At 43.1% G+C, this 25,005-nt stretch overlaps 1 protein-coding gene across 3 annotated transcripts in view; it reads left to right on the top strand.

Annotated features, from left to right (window-relative positions):
• RUNX1 (RUNX family transcription factor 1) overlaps positions 1-25,005 on the top strand; it is a 412,164-nt gene that overhangs the window by 235,184 nt on the left and 151,975 nt on the right. For 2 of the 3 annotated variants that reach the window (XM_082244907.1, XM_082244905.1), the window contains exon 2: positions 24,180-24,433. In XM_082244907.1, coding sequence (XP_082101033.1) covers positions 24,180-24,433 — 254 coding nt within the window. Of the gene's footprint in view, positions 1-23,931; positions 24,434-25,005 lie in introns of those variants that run through there. The other variant, XM_082244906.1, reaches the window with a different exon arrangement.

Genomic DNA, 25,005 nt, shown 5'->3' with positions numbered 1-25,005 from the left:
CTCGGTCTCTCATTCTCCTCTCTCTCTCTCCCTCTCTCATCTCCCCCCCTCCTCTCTCTCACTACTCACACACACTACAATTCTCACTCTCTCTCTCTCTCTCTCTCTCTCTCTCTCATTCTCCTCTCTCTCTCTCTCTCTCTCTCCTCTCTCTTCTCTCTCTCTCTCTCTCTCTCTCTCTCTCTCTCTCTCTCTCATTCTCCTCTTCTCTCTCTCTCTCTCCTCTCTCTCATTCCCCCCCTCTCTCTCTCTGTCTCTCATTCTCCTCTCTCTCTCTCTCTCTCTCTCTCTCTCCCTCTCTCTCTCATTATCCCCTCTCTCTCTCTCTCTGTCTTCTTCTCCTCTCTCTCTCTCTCTCTCTCTCTCTCTCTCCCCCTCTCTCTATCATTCTCCCCTCTCTCTCTCTCTCTCTCCTCTCTCTCTCTCTCCCTCTCTCTCTCATTCTCCCCTCTCTCTCTCTCTGTCTCTCATTCTCCTCTCTCTCTCGCTCTCATTCTCCTCTCGCTCTCTCTCTCTCTCATTCTCCTCTCTCTCTCTCCTCTCTCTCTCTCTCTCTCATTCTCCTCTCTCTCTCTCTCTCTCTCCTCTCTCTCTCTCATTCTCCTCTCTCTCTCTCTCTCTCTCTCTCCTCTCTCTCATTCTCCTCTCTCTCTCTCTCTCTCCTCTCTCTCTGTCTCTCATTCTCCTCTCTCTCTCTCTCCTCTCTATCTCTCCTCTCTCTCTCTCATTCTCCCCTCTATCTCTCTCTCTCTCTCTCTCTCTCTCCTCTCTCTCTGTCTCTCATTCTCCTCTCTCTCTCTCTCCTCTCTATCTCTCCTCTCTCTCTCTCATTCTCCCCTCTATCTCTCTCTCTCTCTCTGTCTCTCATTCTCCTCTCTCTCTCTCTCTCTCTCTCTCTCCTCTCTCTCTCTCTCTCATTCTCCTCCCTCCCTCCCTCTCTCTCTCTCTCTCTCTCATTCTCTCCTCTCTCTCTCTCATTCTCCTCTCTCTCTATCATTCTCCTTTCTCTCTCTCTCTCCCTCTATCCTTTCTCTCTATCACATTCTCCTCTCTCTCTCCCTCTCTCTCTTTCTCTCTCTCTCTACCCCCCCCCCCCATCCTTCTCTCTCTCTCCCTCCCTCTCTTTTCTCTCTCTATCATGTTCTTCTCTCTCTCTTCTTTCTTTTTCTCCCCCCCTCCCTCTCTTTTTTCTCTATCTCATACTCCCCCTCCCTCTCTTATCTCTCCCCCCCCCCCCATGATCTGATGACAGTACAGAGGGTGATTTGTACTCTCCTCTCCCCAGCACTTCTTCCATGGAAGGAAGGATCAGTCACACCCTGGATGTCTCTTCATACAATCATTTCATAATAATAATGATGACATAATATCTATCTTGGCGAGGATTAAGTTAATAAAAACTAAATGAGAGCCCTGAAGAGGTGGAATTGGTGTATTGGTCGGATTGTATATATATATATACAGTAAAACCTTGGATTGTGAGCATAATTCGTTCCGGAAACATGCTTGTAATCCAAAGCACTCGTATATCAAAGCAAATTTCCCCATAAGAAATAATGGAAACTCAGATGATTCGTTCCACAAGTCCTTCAGTTTATAGTCTATATACAAAGATTATAGCAATGTGATAGGTTGTGTAACAATAAAATGTCCATCCACAATATGCAGCCTTCTCAAGGGGATTAGAAGCAAAATCTAGCAGAGCTACAGAATATAAGAGAGATGAGGCGCCTCTAAGTGTAGCAATATGGTTACATTTAATGAAGGTTCAACATTTAGCAACTCACATGGTTGATGATTAAAATAGGCACACCTAAGTATGCAGGTATCCGGGGTAAATCTGTCCACATAGACCATCTTCTGAACCACCGACTCTCACCACTGTCAGTCTGCAATCATGACCGGGAAGAATAGCCTGCAGTAGAGTGATCTGAAAGTGAGGCATTGAATCACTCGTGGAGTGCAGCTGGGAAGGGATGATGAAGATGGCTCTGCAGAGGATGGTCTATGTGGACAGCTTCACCCCAGATGCCTGGATACTTAGATGTGCCTCTTAATCATCAACCATGTGAGTTGCTAAATATTGAACCTTCATTAAATGTAACCATATTGCTACACTTTAGAGGCTCCTCTCTTCTTTTTTATACATGACGCTGCTTGTATATCAAGACATCGCTTGTTTATCAAGTCAAAATGTATTTAAAAAATTTGCTTGTCTTGCAAAGCGCTCTCAAACCAAGTTACTCTCAAACCAAGGTTTTACTGTATATATATATATATGGGGCTCCTGTAGTAGATGATCCTAGAGGTTATAACAATACAACACACACACAGCGATAAGTACTGTGTAGTAATATTATAGAATATATGGATGAAACATAATTTTAGGTGATGGGTGAGAGATGAGTGCGGAGCCGATGATCGCACAGAGCCGGTGACAGGCGATCCCAGATCGGACACGTGTCTGCATACAATCTGCTAATAAAGAAGACATCTGTTTCCTTTCCTATGTGATGGGGGAATCGCTGTATGTGTGTCTAATGTGCACAGACCCATGGGGACATAATGTGACGATAGCAGCGGGTTATAGGGATGATGATCGGCTCTCAGAGCTTTCCAATGTGATCGCACAACCACCGATCTACCGGCCTGCCTGCTGTGTGTGCGGAGCAAGCAGGTCTATGGGTGCCCTCTAGTGGCAGCTGCTCTGTAGTACACTGATCTGTGCACCCATTGGGAGGGATGCTGGTAAAAATGTTTTTATTGCTGAAATCCTGAGCACTTTTCTGGGTAAAATAGTCATTATGTAGAAATCATGTCAATGCTTCCATTTTCAAAATGTATAACTTAAAACGATATATTTGTATTATATGTATTTAATCTTTGAAAGATTTTAACAGTTTACACAGGTAACATCTCCAGTGTAAATATTAAAAATTATAGGTATGTAAAATAAATATCCATAAAAACAAAATAGAAACAAACACAATCAGGAACAAGGGAGTTCAAGGTATATTCATACCTGATAAGAAATAAGATATTATCGATGTGATCTACCATAAGTATATTCATATCTGATAGATAGATAGTGATAGTGAATATATCAAGAATGTGATCTACCCTGGGTATAATAAAATCTGATGGATAGTAAATATATCATGGATGTGTTTTTTTTTAAATTATAGATACAATCAGTAATGACAGTGAATACATCATGTATGTGGTCTATCTATCATAAGGATTTTTATATTCGGTAGTGAATATATCATGGATGTGATATGTCATAGATATAAGAATATCTAATATACAGATATACACAATATAAATATATATATATATATATATATATATATATATATATATATATATATATATATATATATATATATATATATATCATAGATGTGATCTATGATAGGTACAGTAATAGTGATAGCAAAAAAAAGAATGAAAAAAATATAAACATATACATATATATATACATATATATATATATATATATATATATATATATATATATATATATATATTAAATATATATATATATTAAATATATATATATATTTAATATACATAGATTTCTCTCTTTTTCACTATCACTATTACTGTACCTATCATAGATCATGTCTATGATATATATATATATATAAAGGATGTAATCGATCACAGGTATATTATTATATAATGGGTAGTGATAGACGGTGAATATATCATGAATGTGAGTCATCATAGGTAAATTCAGAGACCTGATGCTCAAGGGTGTTGAGTTTAATGTGTGTTGGAATATGTCTTGGTTTTCTTAAATATCAATCAGTTATACCAAATCCTAAAAAAATATTTTTTAGTTATTTCAAGGTAACTGTCTCCTTTCCTTCATTGGATCTAGTACCTGTGAATTACATGTTTAGACCATTGTAATAAAAATCTAAGATATATATATATATATATATATATATATATATATATATATATATATATATATATATATATATATCCCTCTCTAAATTTTTGTTCAGTAGCACATTTTTTTATTTTGAGAAAAGGACATACACATTTATTATATTCCAAAAGAAATAGATATTAAGACAGTAGACTTGCATGTTAATTTGGTTACTTATGGCAATTTTTTATCTCCAACACAAAACACCAGAGAAGGTAATTAATTATACAGTGTAAAAAGTTACTGGGTTTCTTGAGACCAGTAGTCATAAATCAGAAGAAATCTTTACCTAATGATGGCATAGCTCTAAAGTTTGTTTCTAGTTAATCCTTGCTAGATATTGCTTCTTTGATAAGGGATTTAGTGTGATTTTTTTAAATTAGTGTTTAGAAGTAAGCAGTTTTCATAGTAATGTAGTTTTCATAAAGGGTCACAATTAGGTGAGATCTTATAAAGGAAGCTTAACCAGCTTCTATTTATAAGTGCAAACATATCTGGTCTCATTATGGCCGTGTATGAGAGTGGTAGAATCAGCTCGTTGTTAGAATTTATATATTTTTTCCTTCCTGCACAAGCAAAAGGTTTTTGAGTTGGTGGTTTCTCAACAAAATTTTTTAAGGTCGAAATTCTAAAAGGATTTATTGTTTGTGAAAGTATTGGGTGTTCCTTGAAAAATTAATTACTACGAGCGTAGCATATGGAAAGCTTGGGCCTCTGTCTTTTTATGCTATTTAGAGGTATTTAAATTAATCCTTTACCATTTTTTTTTATTTCATTTGAAATTAAATTTAACATTAGCAAGTTCAGTCTGTAAAAAAAAGAAAATGTTGGGGGGGATTTTATTTAGCACTGTTTGTAGCTGATGCAAGATTTTGGGAATTAATATAGTCTTAATAACATTATTTTTACCTCCCAAGAACTATTTTGAAATTTCCTCTTTGACATTCTCTAATAATTTTAAATAGTTTTGAAAGGTTATTAGGTAAGAAAATTCCCAGATACTTAATATGTTACTAGTAGAAATGAGGTCATAGTTCTCTAAATGTTGATTTTTATATTTAAATTTAGTAGCTCAAACTTTGACACATTTTAGGCTAGATAAGATACGCAAATAAAATGGGTAAAGAAATGACAGGTTCTGATCAAAAAGCAGTACATGCTGATAGTTTGAAATGATGGTAATTTATTTTAATCTGGACAATTTGGGATTTTCTAGGATTTTTTGAAAAAAGCATTTCTGTATTCATCATGAAAAACACCGGTGAGAGCAGATCGCCCTTTCTTGTATAATATCTTATTCTGGTGTTTTAGGAGCTAGCACTGTTAATTCTGATACAACCTTGCCAATAATTTCTTAATTTTTCAAACTTAATTTTTGGAAATATCCAATCAATGTTATCAAATATAGGCGTAAAGATTGAATATTTTGCTTTCTAGTTGGAGGTATGAGGATCAAAACTTTGATTGTATTATCGTTGGTGAGCAGGTATAACACCAGTCGGATCCGAATTGATTAAAATTGGTAATGTGTTCTTTAATTCAGTGGCAATTAAATTTAGTTATATTGTTATTAAATAGTGAGATTGGCCAGTAACTTCTACATATTTTTGGAAACATGGGAAATAATTGATGCTTTGCCAGGGAAAGTATTTATGGAGTAGTAGATATTTCTCTTTCCTCTGTTTTTTCTCTCATTCCTTCGCTCTCCTTTTTTCATTCTCTATCAATGTGGGCCTGTGTTGATGGGCTTTTGTTCACTCAAAGTGCTCCTGTGCCCATACAAGTCAATAGGAATGCAAAGGCAGTTTAAAGACTAAGTTCACATTTTTCCAGAAAATATTGTATACAGTCAAGGGGCCCCAGTTGGTATATAAGAAACTGTGCATTTTTGTAAAATGTATGTTAATTTTATTGGCATACCTGTAGGCCATGAGGGCCACCATGAAAGCCTGGCTGAAAAACTCTCAGTTAGGAATCCCCACATTTGTTTCCTTGTCGGTAGGATGTGAAAACTGCCGTGAAGTGAGCGTCCAATGATTTTCATGTCCTAGCAATATGGCAGGCCGTGGGGATTGCTAATCATGAGTTTTTTGGCCAAGCTTCCAGGTAAGGGGGGGCAGCGGGGGGGAGCTGTCAGGTTGCCAAATGACCTACACATATGACAATAAGGTTATTGAGCATTTTAAAAAGCTGCACAGTTTTTCAATATCTACTGGGGCCCCTTGAGTGCATAGGCTTTTTTTTCTAGAAAAGGTGAACTTCGACTTTAAGGCAGGTCAAATGCACCTGCAATGAGTTCAGCATGATCTCAGAAGATCTCAGCAGATCTCAAACTAATGTCAAAAGCACACCGCAATCGACCATGAAAGTTTTTGAAACTTTTTCTTTTTCTCCCCATTCTGCAGGGCAGGACTGGGCTTGGGAACAGGAGGGCAATTGCCCCCAGGCCCACTCTGATGCAAAAAAGGCTGCACTGCTTCTGTCACAGACATGCCTAAATGATTCCTGGTGAAGAGAAGTAAAAACTCTCTACTGCTGACCTACTGAGTGTGGGATGAAGACAAGGACAGAGCACAGCCCCCCCCCCCCCCCAGCATGGATGGTGTAAACTGTGTCTGAACAGAAGCCAGTTCCATGCCCCACTGGAGACTCTCCTCCCCTGACCAGCAATGATTGAGCTGTCCCAGCTCCCCCCAACCGTCCCCCTGCTGGCCAGGTCAGGAACCCGGATTTGGCCGATGAGTAGAGAGTACCTGGAGTAGAGCTTCAGCCTAGAATGGGGGGTCAGGAGGAGGCCGGGAAGAGGGATAGTGGGAGGGGGGCTGATTCGCTGCACCATGGGCTTCTGGTTAGTACTTGCCCCCTAGGCCAAAGGTTGCCAGTCAGCCCCTGCCATTCTGTATCCCATTTCTTCTCTCTCTTTCATTCCCCATCTTCTTCTTTCATTCTCTATCACTTTCTCCTCCTTCTCCTCCAACCTCAAGCTACAAAAGTGATGTTGGATTTTGCAATTGAGAGACTAATATGAAGTCGATCTCAGTATTTGCACCATATGACTTTTAACTCGCGGGTTGCTAGTTTAGTTGGGCAGTGTTGTCATTGAGTTATTCATCTTGCACAGTTGTGCTATTAATGCTGGCCATACACCTAACACAAAAATGGCCCACTTGGCACAGAGTGGATTTTAATCAAAACCAATAGATTGAGTGAAAAAAGTCAGTTTGGTTGACATTGACGTGTGTTCTTTTTCAATTAAAATAATTTCTTTCTTCTAATAATTCTAATGATTCGTAAAAGATATGTTGACCTAAAGGGTGCCCTTACATGGGTGTGAAGCTGAGAGTTCTGCACTTACAGCCACCAGTGGGTGTTGGCCTATGATGAATGGAGGGTAATACTGAACAGACTGGATGCCCTGCTGGAGGTCCACAGACTGCCAATGCAAAGGAAGTGTTGGTGGAGCACCAGGCCCAAGGGTAAGTGTAATCAAGCATGAGGTTTGATTCCCAGAGACACCTCTCTAACTTACAAGGTTTCCCTTTGGGTTCCCAGAGTGGTCCCAAGAAAATATAAAGGATAAGAGTGCCACAAGTATATAAAACGTTTGGGTGCAAGATGACGCTGGATTGGTGGCGCTGGCAGATTACTGTCTGGAGGCTTTAGAGGTGGAGGGTTTTGCTTCTAATGGGTTATATCCCAATTGAAGGTGGTAGATGATACATACTGTTGGGGTCTAAAGCTGCTACCGTTCTGATAATGACAATGGGGGCAATACCACGGGGAACACTTAGGTGATTGGAGAGGAGCGCCCAATGTCCAAAAAAAATCTCACTTGATGATTTTTATAGTTTATTGAAGATATAGGTTTACAGGTAGAGCCAATGTGTTTCGGGGGAATTGATTCCCTTTTCTTCAGGGCTAGTATATAAAGAAAAAACTACACGGTAAAATTCAATAGCCAGTCCATACGATTTGTAAAAAAATCTGTGTTATATATAGTTTCAAGATCAAGTGGAATCCTTATTTAATCTCTGCAAATCGAATATAAGTTTTTATTTTTTATACGATTTGCAATTTTAGAGATTTTTGTTTTGCACTTTGTACAAATCTTATGGACTGGCTTTGGAATTTTTACCAATGTATTTTTCTCTCTATATATTAGCCCTGAAAAAGGGGGAAGCAATTCCCCCCGAAACATGTTGGCTCTACCTGTATACTTTTATTTTTAATAAACTACAAAAACCTAGTGAGACTTTTTTTGGACATTGGATGCTCCTCTCCAATCACCTAAGTGTTCCCTGCGGTAACGTCCCCATTGTCATTACTCAAGATTTTTTTTGGACAACTTTATAATAAGTCCGGTATATATTTGTTAGCCTTGGTGAAAGGTCAGGAGGTAAATCCAATGCTTTTCAGAAGCTCACAACTCCCCCTTCATTAAGGCCTGAGTCCTGGAACTGATTGAAGAAAACATTGCACCATAAAAAGTCAAGGATTAGCTGCCAGACTGGCATTCACACTACCTGTTGCGCTAATAAAAGATTTATACCAATCTTTGCTTTAACCCATGGATGCTTAACCTGTGGCCCTCCAGCTGTTTTGGAACTACAAGTCCCATCATGCCTCTGCCTTTGGGAGTCATGCTTGTAACTGCCAGCCTCGCAATGCCTCATGGGACTTGTCATTCTGCAACATCTGGAGGGCCACCGTTTGACCACCCATACTTTAAACCTTAAAGCCCAACTTCTGACTCAGCCCTCCACCCTCAATAATCCCTAATACCCCCCAGGAAGATGTAGTGGAAGCGTTTACCAGATTGGATATAAATTTAATGGTTAAGGTAGGCCTTCACAATACAACGTTGTTGGTAAATCTAAAAGATATTGTGCAAGCGAATTACAGTTTATGTGGCCAATTTTAGATTACACTGAACAACAATACAATTGATAGTGTTTCACTAAAACACACTTTTGCTTCAGAATGGGATATTGTGACTTCTACCGCGATCTCACATTTATACAGTATATACTTATGTGTTTCTTACGTGTACATTGCAACTGAACACGAGGGTTTTCCTGTCCGCCTGTCTTTCCCACAATCCCACAAGACCTTGTGTAGGAGAGTGATGGCCAAATTCCTTCTTTACCATTTACTGGAAATTTAGCCCTCTGTGGCTTCCAGCTTTGAAGAAAACAAGCTGATGCCGTCTCATCGGCTTACATGATACGAAGAGGGTTTACAAGAGAAAGTTTTTCTCAACAGCTTTTTTTTTTTATCTCAGATTAGGCCTCGGAAACAGAGATAGATGCTACATGTGATGGAAAAAAAATGTTCTTACCAATAAATGTTATGTAGCGTAGAGAAGGCTAAGCATATTTCATGGATGGAAAAATAGGTGAATGGTTACCATACAAAAATGGGGAACTTGATAAGATGTGTTTGTTAACAAGGATGCATCAAGTATATCTCCCCTTCTGGGTCATAACAAAGGGATATGTCCATCCTTCCATTCCTCCAACCCTCTATGTCAGTGGTCTTCAAACTGCGGCACGGGGGACAGATGCGGCTTGCTTTTATCTGGCCCTTAGGGTATTATTTTTATCCACTGATACCAACAATGGGGCATAATTCCCCCCACTGACAACAATGAAGGGGCAGAATTCCTCCCTATGACACAAACGATGGGGTACAATTCCTCCCAATGACACCAAAGATGTGGCTCAATTCCTCCCAATGACACTAATGATGAGGCACACTTCCTCCCAATGGCAACAAGGACGGGGCACAATTCCTTCCAATGACACCAAAGATGGGCCGCAATTCTTCCAAATGCAACAAAGATGAGGCACAACTCCTCTTAATGACACCAGTGATGAGGCACAATTTCTCCCACTGGCACCAACAATGGGGTGCTATTCCTCCCACTGACACCAAAGATGAGGCATTGTTTATTCCCACTGATGGCGGCACCTTTCCTACATCCCATTTCCACAGTCTGGCCCCCCCTAAGTCTGAAGCACAGTAAACTGAACCTTTGTTTAGAAAGTTTGGAGACCCCCTGTTATTTTTTTTTTTCAAAACATTTTATTGAAATAAAGTAAAATGATAGAACAAGTGAACATCACTTTGGGTGGTACAAAGAGTAGCAAGAACAGTAACAGTAACAACAAGAACACAATATAGGGGTGGAGGAACAAACCACGACATAATCATACAGTGGAGCACATGGGTGTACAAGACCGGCACAGGTCAGGTAATATAAACCATAAGCAGGGCGGGGACAGTCCTGTTTCCCATACTCTGGTGTAGGGCTGTAGGGAGAACATACAGTCAGAAACCGTGTTGACCTCCATGGTGGTGGGGTGTGTTACGGATAAGGCACAATTAGGGGCAGCGGTGGCGCCCCCCATGGCCGGACCCCCCCAAGGGGGAACTCACTGTATCCGGACATAGGGGGCAGCCACCAAATGTGTGTGGGCAATTCCGGAGAAACCCACAGAGGGAAGCAATGGAGGTAAATGTGCCAGCCCGTGGGGGGGTCAGGTCTGTGGCTTGGGGAGGAGAGGAGGAACATCTGGGTGGGAGACCCCCTGTTATAAGTAGTCTTTTCCATCCAAGAGTTTCTAGCTGCTAGGAAGGGCTCTAAATGCTGAGCATCAAAATGCATTGCACAAGGCTAATGGAAGATATCGGTCTATACCAGCCTTTCTCAACCAGGCTTCCATGGTGTTGCTATGAGGATGCCTCAGCAAAAACATCCATCATTCTTTATTCTTGTGGGCAAGAATATTTCTGAGTTTGACTCTGAAGCTATTGACCATTAGGGAAATTGGAAACCTTGTATTGTATGAATATATGAAGTGAGTAGCGGCCCAGTTGCTTGGATGACTATTACGACCCCCAGTTTGTTAAACCCTTAATTATAGCCTCTTGCAATCCCCTGTATAGTATACTGGGCATAAAATGGAGCAATAATATGCCCTACTTGCAGATATGCTGACAGCAGGGCAGAGCAGAGAGTTGACTTCAACAGTCTGCTGCTGCATCTTTTCTGTTCAATCACAGGCTGTTGGTAGGGAGGAGACCTAGCCATGTTGCTTACCTGCAGCAGAGACAAATTCCATCCCCATGGTAACTATGCTGTTTAGCAGGGCTGGATAAATCCCAGGACTGGATAGACAGAAATACCAATCATTTGGCAGATCCCAATTATGTACAGCAGAGTTTCTCAACCAGGGTTCCATGGAACCCTAGGGTTCCTCCAGAGGTTGCTAGGGGTTCCCTGAGCAATGAGCAATTTCTGCCTCTCAGATAAGTTCCCACTGACACCACTAATCATTTTTAGCTATCTGTAAGGGGATAATTCTTCCCAATAACCACATATGTAAGGAGCATTCTTCCCACTGACCATCAGCACACTAATGTATCATGAGTTGCAGATATAGCAATTTTTAGCAGGGGTTCCCTGAAACCAGAACGTTATTTCAAATGTTCCGCTGTGTTGATAAGGTTGAGAAAGGCTGATGTACAGTATTTCAGAATTGTTGTTCGGTGGTTGTCTGGAATTAATCTTTCAGAAAAATATATTAATTCCTAGGAACACAATTTAAAGATCTACGGAAGCAAAATAGGCCATATAATTACCCCAAATGCAACACCTACCGTATTTTCCGCCGTATAAGACGAACCCCTTAATTTTCAAGTTAAAACATAGGTTTTGGGCTATACTCGCCGTATAAGACTACCTCCCTTCCGAAGCAAGGCAACACCATTGAAAAACATCAGATTTTTCATAATATCTCCAAGGTACCCTAAGTATTACCAGTAGATGTAATCTTCAAGACACTGGCTGTGCGGGAATCCAGTACCGGTATACCGTATGTACCGTAGCTTCGGCTACATACAGTGTACCGCGCTGAGCCAATCACAGTGAGCGATGTATTCTAATATTGAATGCAAAGCCTGCTCGGATTGGCAGAGTCTTGGCAGTTACTCCGCCAATCCGAGCAGGCTTTGCATTCAATAATAGAATACATCGCTCTCCCTAATTGGTTCAGCGCGGTACACTGTATGTAGCTGAAGCTACAGTACATACAGTATACCGGTACAGGATTCCCGAACAGCCAGTGTCTTGAGAGATTACATCTACCGGTAATACTTATACTTAGGTTACCTTGGAGATATTATACTCGGCGTATAAGACGACCCCCCCATTTTTGGGGGATTTTTTTGAGGTTCAAAAGTAGTCTTATACGTCAGAAAATACAGTATATTTAGAAAAGCAAGGCTACACGCAATTTTAAAAGCATGAGAATATTATTTTATGTTGGATTGTATAAGATGAGCTCTTAGTAGACAAACATTTGATGATGTCTTTATGTGCTGGTTCAAGACCACAACACCACCTGTCTCCTTTTCTATGGTTTTGGTGGATAAGCTGTTGTCCATCCTAAACCCACAAGTCCATTTTTTTAACGCTCACAGCCTTGTACAAAGCTCTTCGTGATCTGTCTTCCTGTCACTTAGCATGGCCCTGAGGCGTCCAAATCTTTACAAAGGACAACCTGTGGTGCTGGGGACATGTGCTTCTTGTTCTGCATACATATTGAGCACACCCAGGATTAATTGTAAGCTTGGCTTTTCTAGCAAATATATATATATTACTTTATGAACTTTTGATTTTGTACCCAAGCTCAGTAAATATAGACAAATGGTAGACCATATGTCTCGGGATCAAAATCTAAACTCCTGATTCCTGGTAGAAATAAAAGTGGTTCCTGTCTGGTTTGCTGAGGCTTGTTTCTTTGAACTGGTAGGGTGATCGGGTAGTGTTGTGGTTACCTAGCATGGCCCTGAACCCGCCTCCCTGTAGAGCAGGCATGTCCAACCTGCGGTCCGGGGGCCACATGCGGCCCGGAACTGCAGGCAATGCGGCCCACTGCCCCCTGACCATTTTTTTTTTTGCTAGGGAGGAAGGAAGTCGGGTCGGGGGCACGGTCACAGCAGCTGCCAACTAATGGTAGGCAGAGGCTGCCTCAGAGGGGAGGGGGGGAGGGGAGCATGTGCAGTGTTTCTGACTCCTACCACCATTACCACTTCAAATCACTGAAGTGGTCATGGTGGTTAGAGTGTTCCTTTATTATCTCTCAGAAGAAGTAAACCTCTGTATACTGATTCCATTTCATTTGATCATCCTCTAGTTGTGTTAAATTAGTGCGAGGGGCGTGGCGGAGCGGGAAGGGCGCAGCGGCATTTTCTTACTTATATACCTTAACTATAGTATATATTTTATATGCGGCCCGAGAAAATTTCTCTACATTCAATGTGGCCCAGAGAAGCCAAAAGGTTGGACACCCATACTGTAGAGTGTTATTTTGGAGCAGAGAACTGAACTGAGTGGCCTTATTCAGTTCATCCCCAACTAAAAGTTTAGAGTAATAGAAAAAAATCTGAAGAACCAGCCAATGATGGATCAATAGTTTTCTCCTCCCTTGGGACTATGACACATTTTATACGTCACCATCTTCAAGGGCCTGATGTATCACTCGTGCCAGAATAAACCAATAGAGTTATTTATTTACAGCCACTAATCAAATCCATCCTTTTAGGAATAGCTTAAATATGATTGGTTGTGAAAACTCTATTTCTTAGCTGGGGTCTCCTACGACTTCAAGGTTCAGGTGTTCAATCAGCAAGAATTATGGAAAGAAATACAGAGGAAGCAGCCATTAAAATCACTTAGCAGAATGATTATGACTAACTCCAGGTGAATCTGTGAAATTTGCATTTGTATGGGTCAGTGACAACGGACTGTGCAGCTGCAAAAGGGCCCTCTGTGAGTTGGGGACCCATCTTTACTAGATGTGGGTACTAGAACCCCCCACCTTCCTCCTGCCATCTTAGACTTGGGGTCTGAACAAAGCTTATTTTTATCTAACTGTTAATTGATTAGCAGTGAAATGAGTGTGATTACTTGGCCATAAGGTAAATCGAGTTCTCAAAAGCTGGTCTTGGACAGGTGCTCCTCGGTAACTGTGCCTACCACTGAATGACAATGTAAGTGCTCTATGACCAATCCCTCATGCAGTGCCTCTCTCAATCCCAAATGCTGGTTCTCCTTTCAAAAATAAAGTGACCCATGTGGGCCCTTTCCCTCTTTACCAGCCCACCCTTGTCCATAGATATCCATCATATCAATCATGGAAGCAACTAAAAACACAGCTCCGCACACCTTTGGACCTCAATCCCTCTGTCCTTCTTTTCCCCTCCTCCTCCTCGTTTTTTTTTTTAATTACCCGTATAAAAAAGATTAACATGCTGTAAAAATGTTATTTATTATCGAAAGTACATTATGTATGTTATTTTAATCATTTGTATTTTTCCTCTTCTTATTATAATTATTAGTATTACTATTATTTATATATTTGCTTATTATTTCATTATTTACTTTTATTATATGTTGTCTTATTATGTTGTTAATTATTTAAGTAACTTATTTCTATTTATAGTTTGTAATATATATAAATATACATATATATGTATATATATATGTATATATATATATATGTGTGTATATATATATATATATATGTGTGTATATATATATATATATATATATATATACACACAGAATATATATATATATATATATACTGTATATATATATATATATATACATACTGTACATGTATATATATATATATGTATATATATATATATATATATATATATATATACAGTGGGTACGGAAAGTATTCAGACCCCCTTAAATTTTTCACTCTTTGTTATATTGCAGCCATTTGCTAAAATCATTTAAGTTCATTCTTCTTCCTCATGAATGTACACATAGCACCCCATACTGACAGAAAAACACATAATTGTTGACATTGTTGCAGATTTATTAAAAAAGAAAAACTGAAATATCACATGGTCCTAAGTATTCAGACCCTTTGCTGTGACACTCATATATTTAACTCAGGTGCTTTCCATTTCTTCTGATCATCCTTGAGATGGTTCTACACCTTCATTTGAGTCCAGCTGTGTTTGATTATACTGATTGGACTTGATTAGGAAAGCCACACACCTGTCTATATAAGACCTTCCAGATCACAATGCATGTCAGAGCAAATGAGAATCATGAGGTCAAAGGAACTGCCTGAAGAGCTCAGAGACAGAATTGTGGCAAGGCACAGATCTGGCCATGGTTACAAAAAGATTTCTGCTGCACTTAAGGTTCCTAAGAGCACAGTGGCCTCCATAATCCTCAAATGGTAGACGTTTGGGACGACCAGAACCCTTCCTAGAGCTGGCCGTCCGGCCAAACTGAGCTATCGGGGGAGAAGAGCCTTGGTGAGAGAGGTAAAGAAGAACCCAAAGATCACTGTGGCTGAGCTCCAGAGATGCAGTCAGGAGATGGGAGAAAGTTGTAGAAAGTCAACCATCACTGCAGCCCTCCACCAGTCGGGGCTTTATGGCAGAGTGGCCCGACGGAAGCCTCTCCTCAGTGTAAGACACATGAAAGCCCGCATGGAGTTTGCTAAAAAACACCTGAAGGACTCCAAGATGGTGAGAAATAAGATTCTCTGGTCTGATGAGACCAAAATAGAACTTTTTGGCCTTAATTCTAAGCGGTATGTGTGGAGAAAACCAGGCACTGCTCATCACCTGTCCAATACAGTCCCAACAGTGAAGCATGGTGGTGGCAGCATCATGCTGTGGGGGTGTTTTTTCAGCTGCAGGGACAGGACGACTGGTTGCAATCGAGGGAAAGATGAATGCGGCCAAGTACAGGGATATCCTGGACAAAAACCTTCTCCAGAGTGCTCTGGACCTCAGACTGGGCCGAAGGTTTACCTTCCAACAAGACAATGACCCTAAGCACACAGCTAAAATAACGAAGGAGTGGCTTCACAACAACTCTGTGACTGTTCTTGAATGGCCCAGCCAGAGCCCTGACTGACCCAATTGAGCATCTCTGGAGAGACCTAAAAATGGCTGTCCACCAACGTTTACCATCCAACCTGACAGAACTGGAGAGGATCTGCAAGGAGGAATGGCAGAGGATCCCCAAATCCAGGTGTGAAAGACTTATTGCATCTTTCCCAAAAAGACTCCTGGCTGTATTAGATCAAAAGGGGGCTTCTACTAAATACTGAGCAAAGGGTCTGAATACTTAGGACCATGTGATATTTCAGTTTTTCTTTTTTAATAAATCTGCAACAATGTCAACAATTCTGTGTTTTTCTGTCAGTATGGGGTGCTATGTGTACATTCATGAGGAAGAAGAATGAACTTAAATGATTTTAGCAAATGGCTGCAATATAACAAAGAGTGAAAAATTTAAGGGGGTCTGAATACTTTCCGTACCCACTGTATATATATATATATATATATATATATACTGTATCTGTACATGAGGCCAGCCCTATATTTGCTCATTACATATACAAGTTCTGCTTGCTGCTTTTCAGTAGTACACAATGGTTGTGCTTTACTGCTCCTTCTCACAATGAAAGTCTACCGGGTTGAAGGAGTAGTGGATATTCACTTAGCAAATATTAGGTTTACATTAGCAAAGTGAAGCTGCATTCACATTAAATAACCAGGCATGGTTAAAATGAACACATCTTCACTTTTTTAAGTATTAAGTTTCCCCTTCTTTGGTAAATCAACACCTACGAGTCACCCGACTAATTAAAAACAGTACCCTCCCGGTGTGGCATGAAACAGCTAAAGTAAAAAAATTGAGTTTGCCCTCCAATTACTTACCTCTGACCAGAAATGGGACAGGCATAAAGGACTAAATGCCTAGACATTGGCATAGAGACATAGGTTCCAAATGACTTCCTTGACGTCAAAAGATTATACTGCATGGTTTTCCTGTAGGACAGGTATGGTATAAACATGCACAGTTGTACCCATTGAGCCCTTGTGTTTCCCAATGTGCAGCCCCCTTCAGTTCAGTTTCAGTCCCATCGTTGGGCAATGATCGCATTCACTCGGGATAATTGCTCTTAAATCAATGGTCTCCAAACTGCGGCCAAGGGGCCGGATGTGGCCCTTTGCTTGCCTTTATCTGGCCTCTGGGGCACTATTTCACCAACTGACACCAATGATGGGGCACCATTCCCCCTTCTGACACCATTAATCGGGCACTATTTCTCCCATGAAAACCAATGATGGGCCCCCAAAGCTTGAAGGACAGTTATTGGTCCTTTGCTGAGAAGGTTTGGAGACCCCTGTCCTAAATAGTTGATTTCCATGGTGGTTGGTCATAGTGGGGTATGCATAGGTCACATTTGGCCCCTAGCCATATAGATGTTCCCTGATGTAACTAGAATGGATGGTCGTATGATGTCCATGATTACCTCTACTCCAGAAACATGGTGGAACTGTTTTGCTGTGGGCAGCACAACTATTCTTCTAAACAAGCAGCAATGTATTATTTGTGGTTTTGTATATCCTTTTTTCCTGCTGAGGTCTGCCTTTCTGTGTGTCCGCTTTTTCATGAACGTATTTCTCTTGCACATAAAATATGGATGTTGTGTGTAATATCTCTATAAGTGTGTGGGGAGTGTGTGAATGTTTGGAAGGGGAAAGTCTGACATTTAGGGCTAAAAAATGGAGTTACTGTGAATGACCAACTCCAAAAAGATCTTTATTATACCTGAACCTGGCATTCATCTTAGACCATATCCTCCCTGAGCTACAGTACCTCTTCCCTCTGATAGGAGAACAATATAGAACTGGCTACAAAGTTCCGATTCTGCTAACCCAAAAGATTTTCCAAAGATTTTCTAAAGCTGGCCCTCGGTGGCTCGAATTTCAGCTGATTTCTGCTGAATTTGCCAAAAGTTGAGTCAATGATGGCCCTGCAGACACCATCCAGTTTTGAGAAAGTCGTGTTAAAAGTCGAATTATCGGCAAAATCAATCAATAGGCAAAGTTTGTAAAATTATCCAGTTATTGGTGATATTAGTCAGTTAATGGTCACACCTGAAAAATCAGCAAAATCATTAAGCCCCCAATTCACAACTGAGCACAGCGCTGGGACAAGGCCATTTAGAGCCCAGGGCGAACATGTCAAACGGCGCTCCCCAAGATGTATGAGCATGTGCCAGCAAAAATCCCCCCCCAAAAAAAAAAAAAAAAAGAAATTGAGCACTAATCTGCATGCTTACCCTCTAAGCATAAATTCCCTCTCCTCCCAGGACAAATCTGCCCCCCTGCACAAATCTTTGCCCCTCCATCCTACCTCCCAGGTCAAAACCACTTCCTCCCTAAATTACCCCAGCACACATTCCCCCCCCCCCAAAAAAAAATCTCTCTCTACTCCTAAATCCCCCCCCCCCAGTTCACACCCCCCCACATCAAACCCCCCCCCCCCAGCACAAACCCCTCCCAAATACCCCCCATTCATCCCTACTGACACAAATCCCCCCCAAAAAGAAATTGAGCACTAATCTGCATGCTTACCCACTAAGCATAAATTCCCCCTCCTCCCAGGACAAATCTGCCCCCCTGCACAAATCTTTGCCCCTCCATCCTACCTCCCAGGTCAAAACCTCTCCCTCCCCAAATTCCCCCAGCACACACCCCCCCCCAAAAAAATCTCTCTCTACTCCTAAACCGCCCCCTCCCCCCGAGTTCACATCCCCCCCACATCAAATCCCCCCCAGCACAAACCCCTCCCAAATACCCCCCATTAATCCCTACTGACACAAATCCCCCCCCCCCAAAAAATAAATTGAGCACTAATCTGCATGCTTACCCCCTAAGCATAAATTCCCTCTCCTCCCAGGACAAATCCGCCCCCTCCCAAAATCCCCCCTTCCAGCACAAAATTTTTGCCCCTCCATCCTACCTCCAAGGTCAAAACCTCTTCCTCCCTAAATTCCCCCAGCACACATTCCCCCCCCCAAAAAAAACTCTCTCTACTCCTAATCCCCCCCCCCCAGTTCACACCCCCCCACATCAAATCCCCCCCCAGCACAAACCCCTCCCAAATACCCCCCGTCCATCCCTACTGGCACAAATCCCCCCCCCCACAAAAACAATTCCCCTCCTCGCCCAATCTGGCCCCCTCTAAAGTATTTAAGTATCACCTCTTCTAGCACAAACACCCCAAATCCCTCCTCCTAGCACAAATCCTCTTCCCCCACCCCCCCCTCCCAACACAAATCTCCCAAAACCATCTTTCCTAGCGCACACCCCCAAATTTCCCCATAGAGGGTGGCCACCAGCTTTAAAGCGCCATTCACACTCTGCGATTTGGAATTGTGGGCAGAATGGCCGCAATTGCACTTGGTGTGGCGATTGCTGCACTTTTGGGTGCCGCTATCCCTTAATGGCACCCCAAAAGCAATGTGATTCAATGTGATTCAGCAGTGATTGTCACGCAGCAGGATCGCACTGCAATGACATGCTTTTCAAAATCACATAAAGCTTGTCGCCCAAAAGGTAACAGGAGCTTCTTTATCGGGTGACAAAGGCGCATAGGGCAGCCCATTCGAGTGAGTGAGCTGGCTCTATGCGACATGCAAAATCACATGCAAATCGCTCCACAAAATCAAATAGAGGGAACGCTCGTTCTCACTACGTGATGGTGTGAACGGGACCCAATAATTAGTAATAGAGCTAGTATATAAACCACTGATCACTAGTATTTCCAAGGGCTCAAATCAGAGGTAATATGGTAAAGCAGATGTATTAAAGTGGTTGTAAACCTCAGACATGAAATATGAACAAAGCATATCCCTCTATAGTGTGTACTTGTCTCAATCCAGAGCACTAAGTGTAATTTCTGTCTGCTGCCTCCTTCCTCTGTTTTCAGTATGAGTCACTTCTGACAAGTTTTCCTGATGCCAAGAGAAAAAAGGTGATAGGGGAGGGACCTCCAGCACACAGCCTGTGATTGGCAGCCTCAGCTCTGTCCCTGTGTTCTGTGTGAAGGAGGGGGGGGGGGGTGGGTGTCCCTTCTCTCCAATCAGCTCTCAGAGCTCTGCAGTGTGAAATTTCAGCTCTCCATTCCCTTTTATCTGAAAGCTCAGACAAGCTTTATAAATTCTGGACTTTGAACAGATGCAGAGAAGAGAAGACTGCAGATAAACAGGTACAACTTATGTAGGAGGATTTGTTTCACGAGGCCAGTGACTTCACTGGGAATATGTAGGGGTTTACAACCACTTTAAGTCTGCTAAGCTATTTACCACCAATGTTAAAGAGGACAATTTTTGGGTATGAAAAAGAGTTTGGGTGCCAAAGGGAGGTCAGTATTAGGCCACCAACTAGGGGTGCCCCATCAAAAAAAAATTCTGTGTGGCCCTGTGGTTTGTAGTTATGCCTCTGCTTGCCTCACACACTCTGGCTTTATGGCAATTTGAACCACAATAACCCAAACGTCAATCAAAGCCTCGGACCACCAATGCTGAGTTCATGTTGGCCGTATTCATTCTGTTGGTTGCTTGCCAAAAGTACTTCCTATGTGTGGCCAGCAACTCACGCAGGTTTCCTGACCCAGAACTACCTCTAGCTACAAATTCCCAAAAGCAGCACCTCCAGACTCTACCTACCTGATATCTATGGGGATCATCCAACAATCATGCTTTTCCGCCATTGTCTGTGCGATAGCATGGTTGTGCACCATCGGCTGGTCAGTTATGGTTACATTGGCAATCATTACCTTTGCCCCGTGTGATAACCTAGACCAGTGGTTCTCAAATCCGGTCCTCGGGACCCACCAACAGGCCAGGTTTGCAATATAACTAAATTACATCACAGGTGATCTCATTTGCTGCTCAGTGATTGCAGTATTCTAGTCTGCATCTTCTCAAGGTAATACTTAAAATCTGGCCTGTTGGTGGGTCCCGAGGACCGGATTTGAGAACCACTGACCTAGACTTTGGCTTCACACTTATGTTTTGCGGCTTTGCTGCGGCGCAAAGATTGCGCTGTAGCGCCATACATTCAATCGAGAAAGCCATTAAAGACTGTGCAGTCGGAACTCTCCAGAAGCCAAGCAAGCCAGATGTCTGCACAGAAATGACAGATGTAGTCTTCTAAGGGTCCTTTCACACCGGACGGAGCCCGTTCTGCTCAGGGGGGATCGATCCGCCGATCCCCACTGAGCAGGCGGATGACAGCTCTGTCTCTACTCTGTGTGCAGAGACAGAGCTGTCAGATCCCTGCTGTCCTCTATGGGGAGATCGGATAAGAATGGACCGCCTGTCCGTTCTCATCCGATCCTCCAGACAGATGGAAAATAGGGTTTCCATCCGTCCAGATTTCACGGACAGGATTGGATCGGATAGCAGCGGGTGTCAGCGGACATGTCACCGCTGACATCAGCGGCCCCATAGAGGTGCATGGAGCATCCGATCAGGTGCGCCTGAAAAACTGACAGGCAGATCGGATTGGATCGCACGTGTAAAAAGGGGCCTAAATGTGTCTTTTTCTGCAAGCAATGTAAGTACCTGAATCTGACTTAAAGCGGTTGTACACCCGAAAACGAAAAAAAAAAAAACCTGCAAGACAAAGGCATAATGAGCTCATTATGTATTACTTACCTTAGAACGAAGCCCCGACACGGACCCCCGGACATCGCTGCGGGCGCCGCCATGATCCCTCGGCGTCTCTTCCGGGTTCGGCGGCTCCGGCGCTGTGATTGGCCGGAGCCGCGATGACATCACTCCCGCGCAAGCGATTTTCCGGCAAGCTCCCGGCAAGGAAGACTGGAGGTCCCCCCGGACCTTCAGAGCGCATGCGCTGCTCGCGTGAGCGGCTGCATGCACTGCAAATATCTCCTAAACCGTGCCGTTTTAGGAGATATTAATTGTACCTAAAGGTAAGCCTTATTATAGGGAGTTGTGCTCCTACATTACCCATGCTGGAAGTTGCAGTCTTACATTGGCCATGCTGGGAGTTGTAGTCCTACATTACCCATGCTGGGAGTTGCAGTCTTACATTGGCCATGCTGGGAGTTGTAGTCCTACATTACCCATGCTGGGAGTTGTAGTCCTACATTACCCATGCTGGGAGTTGTGCTCCTACATTAGCCATGGTGGGAGTTGTGCTCCTACATTAGCCATACTGGGAGTTGTGCTCCTACATTACCCATGCTGGGAGTTGTGCTCCTACATTACCCATGCTGGGAGTTGTAGTCCTGCATTGGCCATGCTGGGAGTTGTGCTCCTACATTACCCATGCTGGGAGTTGCAGTCCTACATTGGCCATGCTGGGAGTTGTGCTCCTACATTACCCATGCTGGGAGTTGCAGTCCTACATTGGCCATGCTGGGAGTTGTAGTCCTACATTACCCATGCTGGGAGTTGTGCTCCTACATTAGCCATGCTGGGAGTTGTAGTCCTACATTACCCATACTGGGAGTTGTGCTCCTACATTACCCATGCTGGGAGTTGCAGTCCTACATTGGCCATGCTGGGAGTTGTAGTCCTACATTGCCCATGCTGGGATTTGTGCTCCTACATTAGCCATGCTGGGAGTTGCAGTCCTACATTGGCCATGCTGGGAGTTGTAGTCCTACATTGCCCATGCTGGGATTTGTGCTCCTACATTGGCCATGCTGGGAGTTGTGCTCCTACATTACCCATGCTGGGAGTTGCAGTCCTACATTAGCCATGCTGGCAGTTGCAGTCCTACATTGGCCATGCTGGGAGTTGCAGTCCTACATTGGCCATGCTGAGAGTTGTGCTCCTACATTACCCATACTGGGAGTTGTGCTCCTACATTGGCCATACTGGGAGTTGTGCTCCTACATTGGCCATACTGGGAGTTGTGCTCCTACATTAGCCATGCTGGAAGTTGTGCTCCTACATTACCCATACTGGGAGTTGTGCTCCTACATTGGCCATACTGGGAGTTGTGCTCCTACATTGGCCATACTGGGAGTTGTGCTCCTACATTAGCCATGCTGGAAGTTGTGCTCCTACATTAGCCATGCTGGGTGTTGTAGTCCTACATTGGCCATGCTGGGAATTGTAGTCCTACATTGGCCATGCTGAGAGTTGTGCTCCTACATTACCCATACTGGGATTTGTGCTCCTACATTGGCCATGCTGGGAGTTGTGCTCCTACATTAGCCATGCTGGCAGTTGCAGTCCTACATTAGCCATGCTGGAAGTTGTGCTCCTACATTAGCCATGCTGGGTGTTGTAGTCCCCCCAGCTGGCAGCAGACACACACAGCCCCGCAGCGCTCGGCTCCCCATTGACACTCACAGTAGCTCAGTGCCAGCAGCAGCAGCGGCTCCCGGGGACTGCAGCCACGCCCCTCTCACCCAGAGAAGCCCCGCCATTGGCCAGTCAGCCCCCCCTCCATGCAAATGAGTGTGACATTCCTCCGGACTTGTTACTGTAAAAGCGAATAGATTTGCAGGCGGCTCATTCATAGAGCGGAGCCTGGGCGCTGCGGAGGGACGGAGCCCGCACTGTGATCACTGCACTCCTCACTCCTCTATCAGGAAGAAGAAACTTCTCTCCTCCAGCCTGTAACAACTTGCCGCTCCAAGCCCAGGAAACTCATCATCGGCAGCCCTGACTCACCATCAGCCGACTTCATTGTCTCCACACTTATTGTGTGTACCCAAAAACCACAGAGCAAGCCACAAGAGAGCCACCAAAAAACCCAACCTCACCCTCTGCGGCAAAGGTGGCTGCTCTGGGCTTGTCCAGAAGTCAGAGCAAAGCAAGAAAGCCATCAGAGATGTCTACCAGGACTTGACAGGAGCAAACCACTGACTTGCTTCTTGCTGGATGGATTGTGATTGGCTGCTGGGGGGCTAACTAGCCAGAGAGAGGACTCAAGTGGTCTTCTTCAAAGGGGAGTCCACTTCTTCCAGGAGGTGACTTCTTCAAGAGGGAGTCCACTTCTTCTAGGAGGTGACTTCTTCAAGAGGGAGTCCACTTCTTCCAGGAGGTGACCTCTTCTTCAAAGGGGGGTCCACTTCTTCAAGCTGAGGACTACCATAACCAGGTCCTAGGATGCCCCCATTCCTTTTCTAGACTTCCCCCACCCAAGGTTGTCAAGTGTGACTGTTTAAAAAAACTTTTGGAAGAGTTTGTGATTGCACTGCGGACTGTTGATCCCCGGTTGGGGGTATTTTTGTGCTTGTTATCTGGTTGCTGCTGATCTTCTTTTTCTTCCCCAACCCCCCACCCCCCCAGCTCTGTGTTAAAGAGAGTAGATTTACTCACAAGGGTTGTTGTAATGCGTATCCCCGTAGATACCAGCACCAGCCGCCGCTTCACGCCGCCTTCCACCACCTTGAGCCCGGGGAAGATGACCGAACCCCTGCCGCTGAGCGCCCCGGATGGCAGCGCCGCCCTGGTGAGCAAGTTGAGGAGCACAGATCGGAACATGGTGGAGGTGCTGTCCGACCACCCCGGGGAGCTGGTCCGCACGGACAGTCCGAATTTCCTCTGCTCGGTGCTGCCGACCCACTGGAGGTGCAACAAGACCCTGCCCATCGCTTTCAAGGTAGGATTGGGGAAGGAGCATTTTTGGGTGGGGGATCAATGCTGTGTGTTGTTGCTTGATGTCATCGGTGTCGAAATTTATACAGAAAGAGTACCATAGATAGAAATGCTACAAATACAACAGACACTGGTAATATATATATATATATATATATATATATATATATATATATATATATATATATATATATATATCTATATATATATAGATATATATATATATAACATATATGTAGATAGCCGGGTTGAAAGAAGACATGTCCATTGAGTTCCACCAGAAGAAAAATGAAACATTTACATAAATAAAAACCTTTTTACTCAGATCCTGTACCCATAGTTGGCCCGAAAGAAGGCAAAAAACTCATATTAGGTATATTTGCACCAACAAGGACAAAAGTATCCTCCCGATCCCCTAAGACAATTGCATATTCCCTGGATCATCCATATACTTACTACTTATATAAGTGCAGTAACCTATAGCTACATTGAGTAATATGTGTCTATTATGTACAGATACCTATAAATATAAATTGATGGTGCTATACAGGTACCTGTAGTAATAATATTAAAAAT

This window comes from Pelophylax lessonae (assembly GCF_965119305.1).
Source record: "Pelophylax lessonae genome assembly, chromosome: 2".
Lineage (NCBI taxonomy): Eukaryota > Metazoa > Chordata > Amphibia > Anura > Ranidae > Pelophylax > Pelophylax lessonae.
This window is presented reverse-complemented; position numbering and strand designations above follow the sequence as displayed.